The 10,178-nt window shown below is 38.4% G+C and overlaps 1 protein-coding gene across 1 annotated transcript; it reads right to left on the reverse strand.

Moving 5' to 3' along the window:
- Positions 1-215: 215 nt before the first annotated feature.
- Positions 216-4,447, reverse strand: LOC110904430 (2-isopropylmalate synthase A). Its single transcript, XM_022150281.2, has 10 exons — positions 3,678-4,447; positions 2,641-2,854; positions 2,484-2,564; positions 2,303-2,392; positions 2,035-2,222; positions 1,901-1,934; positions 1,222-1,380; positions 1,005-1,139; positions 780-922; positions 216-496 (listed from the first exon to the last, which is right to left on the reverse strand). Exons 1-10 carry the CDS (start codon positions 4,316-4,318, stop codon positions 364-366), a joined length of 1,818 nt encoding a protein of 605 aa, XP_022005973.1. The 5' UTR covers positions 4,319-4,447; the 3' UTR covers positions 216-363.
- Positions 4,448-10,178: the final 5,731 nt, after the last annotated feature.

Consider the following 10,178-nt stretch of genomic DNA (forward strand, 5'->3'; position numbering starts at 1 on the left):
CATAATTTCATTACATCGTTGGTGTATAGGCTATTCATCCCAAGCTCTTAACACTCTATAGGTTGGTTATTCATCCCAAACTCGGTATTATTTATGTTAGCATATCAACTTCACACCAAAAGATAAAACAATTCAGTATTTTGTTTCAACTTTTATTGTATACTCTTAACCAAGATGATGAATGATCAAACAAGTGAATACTGAATAACATAAAATATCAAAAAAAAAATAAAAATAAAAAATAAATAGCACAAACTCAAGTTTCTCAAAATTATTTCACAGTTGTTAACAATAACCTTCAATCCAAAAGCCCTAATTAATTACTACAAGAAAGAAAACCAATTTATAAAGAGGCCTTATGCTTCAATTGTTCACTTTTACTGCTTCTTCAACCCTAACATCATCTTGTTGCTTCTTCAATCCTAACATCTTGTTAATGGCACCAACATAAGCTCTCACACTCGAGATCACAATATCCATAGATGCCCCTGTTCCACTGCCAGCCAACACAACAATTTCATAAATAGCATAAGGCCCCACCTTCGTATGTACCGCTTAAAAATATAACTTATATTAAGAGTGATATAACAATTCCAAACACGAAACTAGTCAAGTTTTGGGTCGTCATATCTAACCCGTTTAATAGATGGGTCGTGCTCGGGATGATCAGTTTAACCCGTTTAATTATACACGTCAACCATCAACCGATTTAATTGAAAGGGTTGAACAGTCAAACGTTTTACGATCTCTTTAGCCATAAATAAATGAGTTACACATACCTATACGTTCGCGTAATCTTTTCTCCAGAAGCATGAGTTGTTGTGTGGTCGTTTTCTGCAGCGATCACCACACGTGTGCTAGCTATCGCATCAATGCCACCTGTAACCGCAGACATCGAGTACTCAAGAAGTTTTACAGGAGCCTGCAAAATATATATTTCAAAATCAGATATATTTTGGATGAGTTTCTGCGCTTCGAAAAAAGTAATATTTTAAATTTAAAACCTTCACAATAAGATCAACCGCCTTATAAGCTGCATCAACGGGTCCCGTTCCAGTAGAACAAGAAACGTGTTCTTCCCCGTCAACATCTATTAACTTAACTGTTGCGGTTGAAAGACCTAAAGTCCCACATGTAACCTGTAAATTATGATCGGACTCGATTAGTTTAAATAATAAAAACAATACGCGTGCACGTGGGACCGTATAGGCGTATACGTACCTGTACATCTCCGAATTTCCAAATAACTTTGGGCTGGAAAACCTCGTCTGATACCAATGCTATTAGATCATCATCAGTGATAACCTTTTTCATTTCAGCAACTGATTTAAAACGCCAAAACAGATCATTAAGTTCGCTCCCGTCAATGTCGTAACCGAGCTGTATAAAAAAACAGAAAATAAGTTTATCGAACATTATATTTAAAAATGAGCAAAAAACACCATTTTCATCCCTGAGGTTTCGCCAGTTTTGTAACTTTCGTCCAAAATTTTGTTTTTCCGCATCTAGATCTAAAAGGTTTGAAATCTTGCCGTTTTCATCTGACTGGTTAACTCTATCCATTTTTCTCCGATAAGTCAGGGGTATTTCCGTCTTTTTTATTGACTTAAAGGGCAATTCCGTCTTTTTCACTTTATGTACAAGCATTTAGCATAATGTACAAGTATTTAAAAGACCGAATTGGCCTTTAAGTTAACAAAAGAGACGAAAATACCCTTGATTTAACGGAGAAAAATGGATGGAATTAACGAGCCGGATGAAAATGGCAATATTTCAAACCTTTTGGATCCAGATGCAAAAAAACAAACCTTTGGACGAAAGTCGCGAAACTGGCCAAACCTCAGGGACGAAAATGGCATTTTACTCTTTAAAAATCAACAAGCTAGATATTACATTGTACCTCAAGAAGTTTAGCTTTCAAAGCATGGCGTCCACTGCATATAAAATGCATGCGAAAATCATTAGACTTATGCATATTAAAAATCCCAATGCCATATATAATAAAAAAAACAAAATAACTGTAATTAAGATTACCTAAGTTTTCCAAGTGTAAGACCAGCTTCATTTGACCTAAAAAGTCCGATATCTTCAGGAGACATGATTTCATACGTACTTTTGTTCTTCAACATTCCATCTTGATGGATTCCACTTTCATGAGCAAAAGCGTTAGCACCAACGATAGCCTTGTGAGGCTGCACCAGCAAACCACTGTATTCTTCCACCTAATTAAAAATATATTCAACGTAAGCAAAATAATTATTAAACCTAATAAATAAAAAGATAAAAACTTTGATATATATACCATCTTGCTAGCCATGACAATATGTTTTGTATTGATCCCGGTGTAAAGACCGCCTAATAATTCTCCTTTGCATTTCAAAGTCATTACCACCTATTTTCAATAACAATGAGACAATCAATTAGATAATAAAAATATATAATTTTACGATACTGAGGGAGAGCTTGATTTACATTACACTCACCTCTTCCAAAGAAGCATTACCGGCTCTCTCTCCAATACCGTTTATTGTTACTTCTAATTGTCTTGCACCATTATAAGCCCCCTAAGAACGACATATATTAGCACATAGATGTAATATAAACAAAAAAAAAAGAACATAACAAATTTTATACGCGTACCTCTAAAGTATTGGCAGTAGAAAGTCCTAGATCATTCTGACAATGGGTAGAAATGATGACGTTGTCAATGCCTGGTGTATTGGCTTTGATGTCGGCAATGAGCTGGCCGAATTCACGAGGCCAGTTATAACCAACGGTATCAGGAATGTTGAGAGTTGTTGCGCCGGCTTTTATAACCTCACCCAATATCACATACAAAAATTCCCTATCTGATCTGTAGACATAACGCAAATCTATGTACCATGAAAATCAGACAAATAAGCAAAGCAAACAATTTTCGTTTTTTTTCCACTTATTCCGACCAAAAAAGTGAAAAAACACGCTACATTTTGCAACAATTAACAAACTTGAACAAAAAAGTGAAAAAAAAAAAAAAAAAAAAACTGATGAGTATGGTGGCTTTTTGACATAGTTGCAAGAACAATGGTTACTTCGCAAGATTATTAGTTAGAAACACTGTCACTCATAAGCAAACACGCTTTTCTAGAATAGGGCGCCACTATACAAACACCACTTACACACTATCCAGACACCACTAACGTGTCATACGTTATATGATAGTCATACGAGCCGTATGATAGGGCAAAAAATGGTCATCTGGGTCATATAAGAGCCAAATCATACGCCATGTATGTTTGACTCACAAAGAAATGACTGATGTGACCACTAACAAAGTTCACTATCCAAACACCACTAACGTATATGGGTTATATGATATCATATGAGTCAAATGAGAAGCCAAAACATACACCCTGTATGTTTGACTCACAAAGAAATGACTGATGTGACCACTAACAAAGTTCGGGGGCGCTGTATCTTTAACAACACCTTAAGGTTATTATCATTGGCTATCTAAATTCTAAAACATTTCAACCTACAAATCACTATTCCGAAACCATAACCCCTAATTCCATAACACACCATCCACATTGCAAACATCGACGCAAAACCATAACAATCAACCACACTCCCAATCAAACTAAACCAATCATTCACCAAACACATGAAAACATCCAAAACAACAACAAGCAACATACCGTCCAGCATCTTCGGGACTAAACTCAACATCCTGACACCCCAAACTCCGCGCATACGCCACCATACTCCTGGCCTTGTCAACAACTTCCTCCTTACTCATTTTCAACTTATACTTCATATGAATCTCACTAGTCGCAATAAACGTATGAATCCTCGGAAACCTCGCATACTTAACCGCCTCCCACGCCTTATCAATATCATTCTTATTACACCTAGCAAGCCCACAAATCACCGGCACATAATCATGTCCATGTTCATGTTCCCCAACAACATTATTCCCAACTTCCTGTGCGATTAACCGCACAGCCTCCAAATCAGCTTCCGAAGAAGCCGGAAACCCGGCTTCAATAATATCAACACCTAATTTGGCCAGCTGGCGAGCGATGTCGAGTTTTTCCTTGGTGGTCATGGTGGCGCCCGGGGACTGTTCGCCGTCGCGGAGAGTGGTGTCGAAGATGCGGACGTAGTTAGGGTTTGGGATGTGGTTTGGGATGTATTGGGGGCGGCGGGAGCAGAGGGTTTTGAAAGAGTGTTTGGGGGAGAGTGTGGGTTTGAAGTGGAGGAGGGTGCGGAAGGTGGAGGTAGGGGTGGTGGTTGGGGGGAAGAAGGTGGGGGAGGGGGAGAGGTAGGCCGCCGCCATGGTTATGGTGGTGGTTTGCAGAGAGAGGTGTGTAGAAGATGGGGTTTTACGGGTGGTTTTGAAGGAGACAGCAATAGGTATTTATGGTAATGAATTCATATTTGATAACCTTGTTGACATTTTTAAGTCGTCTAATGTAGCTAACTAATTAATAAATATATATTTTTCCAAGTTGGAGGTTTTGAGTGGAGAGTGACTAATCAAGTCAGAGACTCAAAATTAAAGTTTTGAGTGGAGAGTGACTAATAAACATACTCAATTTCATGTATCTAGTACTGTCACGTTTTTTAGGCATTAACAACCGTTTGTTTTTTTTTTTTAAGTTAAGGGTGTAAGGGCACTCCCCTAAGAGGGGAGTCCCTTCTCTTACGCATAACCAATCCTCGTGTGCCATATTAACTCCCCTCTTAAACTCTCCTAACACCCTAAATTGATAGCAGCACTCCCCTCTTAGGTGACTTGGTTTTTTATTAAAAAAAAAAAAATTCATTGGTCCATCTCCTCCCTCTCTCCTCCCTCTCTTCGGTGACTTCCCACCGATTTCATTCCCCCAAATCACTCACCTAAGTGATGGCGGCGGTGTTCCCTTAAGGTGACTTGGGTCACCAAATGGGGTCACCGAAGGTGTCCCTTACACCCTAACGCTATTAAATATGGGTATTGTCCCGTACCGAATATTTTCAGTAACGGTACTCATATTTGGCGAAAGTTGATATCAATATTTTCGATACAAGTTGTAAAACATAACAATATTATTTGCATTTAAAAAATAAAAACATTTAGAAAATAAAAACAGTGTAACAACTTTTCACATGTAATAGAGTAAATTGCCATTTTAGTCCTTGAGTTTTGTCTAAATTTGTCATTTTAGTCCAAATAGTTTTTTTTTGCCTCTGGGTCCCTGACTTTTACATTTTGTTGCCATTTTGATCATTTTGTTTAACTCCATCCAAAAACCCAGTTTGTAACAGGGGTATTTTGGGCATTTCCTTAAAAAATGTTTTCAGTTGCCATTTTGATCTAATTCCAAAAAATCAAAAAAATTCCAAAAAATCAAAAAAAATTCAAAAAAAATCTAAAAAATCTAAAAATCAAAAATTCTAAAAAATCATAAAAATTCTAAAAAATTCAAAAAAATCTAAAAATCCAAAAAATTCTAAAAAAACATAAAATTCTAAAAAATCCAAAAATCATTAAATGTTTCGGCACGAACCGTTTCGACCCGTACCGTTTCGAACCCGAACCGTTTCGACGCGAAGCGTTTCGACCCGTACCGTTTCGAACCGTACCGTTTCGACGCGAACCGTTTCGAACCGAACCGTTTCGACCCGTACCGGTACGGTTCGAAAGCTACGGGTCGAAACGGGACGGTTCGAAACGGTACGGGTCGAAACGGTTCGCGTCGAAACGGTTCAGCTAGAAATGGTTCGCGTCGAAACGGTTCGGTTCGATACGGTACGGGTCGAAACGGTTCGGTTCAAAACGGTTTGCGTCGAAACGGTTCGGTTCGAAACGGTTCGCGTCGAAACGGTACGGGTCGAAACGGTTCGCGTCGAAACGGTTCGGGTTGAAACGGTACCGGTCGAAACGGTTCGTGTCGAAACAGTCGAGCTCGAAACGGTTCGGTTCGATACGGTACGGGTCGAAACGGTACGGTTCGAAACGGTTCGCGTCGAAACGGTACAGTTCGATACGGTACGGGTTCGAAACGGTTCGCGTCGATACGGTACGGGTCGAAACGGTTCGGTTCGAAATGGTACGGGTTCGAATCGGTTAGCGTCGAAACGGTTCGGTTCGATACGGTACGGGTTCGAAACGGTTCGCGTCGAAACGGTTCGGTTCGATACGGTACGGGTCGAAACGGTACGGGTCGAAACGGTTCGATTCGATACGGTACGGGTGGAAACGGTTCGGTTCGATACGGTACGGGTCGAAACGGTTCGTGCCGAAACATTTAATGATTTTTGGATTTTTTAGAATTTTTTGATTTTTTGGAATTTTTATGATTTTTTAGAATTTTTTTTATTTTTAGATTTTTTTTGAATTTTTTAGAATTTTTATGATTTTTTAGATTTTTTTTATTTTTAGATTTTTTTTTTGATTTTTTGGAATTTTTTTGGTTTTTTGAAATTGGATCAAAATGGCAACTGAAAACATTTTTTAAGGAAATCCCTAAAATACCCCTGTTACAAGCTGGGTTTTTGGATGGAGTTAGACAAAATGATCAAAATGGCAACAAAATTTAAAAGTTAGGGACCCAGAGACAAAAAATAACTATTCAGACTAAAATGACAAATTTGGACAAAACTCAGGGACTAAAATGACAATTTACTCCATGTAATATATAAAAACCTTTACCACCACCATGTGACATGGTGTGAAAATTGAAGCCATGTCGGTGGCAATTTTTCACATGTGATTTGAGAAAGGCATGCTCTTGATGACTGTAGCAGTAGATTTAGAAGACGTCTAATTTAGTCGTTCTAAGTATTCCTATGTTATATGTTAATTACACATATATAGTAAGGTTTCAGTACAAATGGGTTTTAACGTACCAATGAGTCTACCCTTTATCTTCTTCCTCCTATCTCTCTCTAAAAAAAACCTTACCAGTGACATCTTTCTATCACCCAAGATTCCACGGTAGCATCATAATTGTCAAGAATGTGTATATTTCAATTTTCAATGATATTCATTTTTTTAAACGCCCACGCTTGCTCTTTTATTCACCAATATTCTAAATTTTTCATCCTTGCACAGGATTGAACATGTAACCTCTCCCTTAAGAGACATGTTTTTACCAACTAGGTTACCCCACGTTGGCTTGGCTGATATTCATTTTTTTTTGAAAGGCAACGCGAACTCTTATTCCAAACTGAATCATAGCAAGAAGTACCGATCCGATTACAAAGATCCGAAAAACAGAATTTAACAAAACAAAACAATTACTACGCCCTGTTTACACCTTTATCTCGAATCTCTGTCATTCGTTCTAAGTTACTTGTTTGAATTTCGACCTATGCATCAGGCAGTCGTAAGCCAGTTCTTTAATATCCTCCATTAACTTGTTCCTGTTGACATTTACCCCTTGAATTCTTTTACGGTTCCCCACCTTTCAAATACACCTTTCAAATACTCTGTAACGCTATCAAATAGATAGCGTGAATTATCTTCTTCCTATAAATCCTACTTCCAGAATGCAACATTCAATTCAATTCATATAAAATGAATAGATGCAAAATGCAACATTCAATTTTCAATGGCACGACACCCACTCCAGACACCCACTCCAGACACCCACTCCATCACCAATCATTGCATTCATTTAAAATGAATAGATGCAAAATGCAACATTCAATTTTCCATTAATGCCATCATCAAGCCCATCCTGGAATCCCACCAGTGAAAACCCTAAATGCCATTATTACTTTCATGACATCTTTTTCTTTAAACATTAAGATTCTATGATAAATAGAATATGGCGAGCATGTGCTGTAAAAATTTGAAAAAGTACAGTACAAAACAAAATCAGAAAAGTGTACAACCCCAAGTCAAATATTAGACTTTTATCATCAACAAATAACTTGGGGGGAATTTATGAAAATGGCCAAGAATCATGTTGACTTACCAAATTGGCCATCTCATGTGTCGGAGGAGCAGTTATGAGACATCTTTTGCATCTGCAGGGCTCATTCATACGTCCTTAAATATAGAAGTGACACGTGTCTCAATGGCATCCATGCGTCTCATGCGTCCGTGACTCATAAAATTTACTTTTAGCGAGATTTGAGGCATCCCATGCGTCTGTGACTCATCCCATGCGTCCGTGACTCATCTCATGCGTTGTCGGCTCATCTCATGCATTCGTGACTCATAAAACGGCATGAAGACGCATCCCATTGAGACGCGTGTCACTTCTATATTTAAGGACGCACGAATGAGCCCTGCTGATGTAAAAGGTGTCTCGTAATCGGTGAAGCGCTGCTCCTTCGACGCATGAGATGGCTAATTTGGTAAGTCAACATGATTCTTGGCCATTTTCCTAAATTCTCCCCAAATTATTTGTTGATGATAAAAGTCTAATCTTTGACTTGGGGTTGTATACCTTTCTGATTTTGTTTTGTACTGTACTTTTTTAGGTTTTTACAGCACTGCTCGTCATATTCTACTTATCATAGAATCTTACTGTTCAAAGAAAAAGATGTCATGAAAATAATAATGGCATTTAGGGTTTTCACTAGTGGGATTCCAAGATGGGCCTGATGATGGCATTAATGGAAAATTGAATGTTGCATTTTGCATCTATTCATTTTAATTGGATGCAATGATTGGTGATGGAGTTGGGTGTCGGGTCATTGAAAATTGAATGTTGCATTTTGCATCTATTCATTTTATATGAATTCAATTGAATGTTGCATTCTGGAAAAGAGTGGAGAGACCAAAGCTAGTTTTTTTTTTTTATAACAAGGAAACAAGCTTTGTTAAACCACTTAGCCTTAAAGAAGCCCATTTCTTTAACTTAGTTTGGCATTTGTAAATCTACTTCTTTAGGAAGGTTTCTTCTAGATTAAAAAAGCCCATCGTCTTCTTCATGGACTCTGAACTTTGAAAATGAACTTCAATATCTCCTTCATGGAGACAAGGATTTCATTATCGTTGCTCGATTCCCTTAGATCTCGATGTAGGTTTCATAATCGCTTCTTGATTCGCTATTTCAGCTTTCCATTCGCTAGTTGGGGTCTTGACTCGCCGCTTAACTCGCTTCTGAGTTTTCGATTAAAATCAATTAAAATTGATTGCTTATGTCAAATCATTGGCTGCGATTTAGTTATGTTGTTCCAATCAACATCTGTTATTAGTTTTGTATGCAAGAGACATGGTGGTGGTGGTGGTTTGAGGCAGAAGAAGAAGACGTTGCGGTTGGGTGAGACCCACAAAGATGTATTGTTTTAATTAAACATTTTTTAAATTTAGTTAAGAGTACTTTAGTCCTTTAACAAGACCTCGCCAGGGGATGTGGCTTGGCGCTCCCTGCCACCTCATGAACTTTAGCGCCCCCCACCTAGTTAAACCACCTCGCCTCCATTAAAGGGGGCGCCATCCTTGGATTCCTCCAAAGGAGTAGCGCGCAAGAGAGATGAAATCAAGGGGCCCCACCTAATGTAAACCAATCAGAATTTTTAATTTATCTTTTCTTTTTTTTAATATAGTTAAAAAGAGGTTTTATTCCACACAGTGTAAGTTAGCGATAAAGTTCCTTGCTTATGTGTCGCCTATGTGGCGCTTACGTGGCGTAATAAAGCTCCTAGGGTTTTAAACCACACCCTCTAGCCTTAGTTGGAAAACTTAGCCGATGTTAGGTTACTCGGTGCGGGGGACGACCCTGGCTCGTCTAGCCCCGACGCCAGTCCCCAACACCGTTTCCCCCTGGCCGTCGTCGTCCTCTCTGTCTTGGCCAAGACGTTTGTGCCGGCCGTCCACCTCACCCATTTAATGTCGTTCAACAACTAGTTTTTTTTAAATTCAATTTCTTATTAAATATGCAACGGCTACTTTTATAAAAAATTATTTTACCTTTAAATACACATCTTTCACCCCATTTTTAAACCACTTCAACCCAAATTTTCTTTCAACTTTATAAAATTTTTCACTTTTTTTTTTATAAATTTTGCCATGAATCCCTACAATCCAAACAACTCGAACCCGAACCCAAACGCGAATCCAAACCCGAACCCAAACCCAAACGTTTTCTCGGTACCCGGCTACTATCCTACGTTGGATCCGAGTTGGTCGTCATCGCAATTTTCTCTCAACGCTTTCTCGGGTTTCCAACAAATCCCCAACGCTTTCTCTCAAATGA

This window comes from Helianthus annuus, chromosome 1 (assembly GCF_002127325.2).
Source record: "Helianthus annuus cultivar XRQ/B chromosome 1, HanXRQr2.0-SUNRISE, whole genome shotgun sequence".
Classification (NCBI taxonomy): Eukaryota; Viridiplantae; Streptophyta; class Magnoliopsida; order Asterales; family Asteraceae; genus Helianthus; species Helianthus annuus.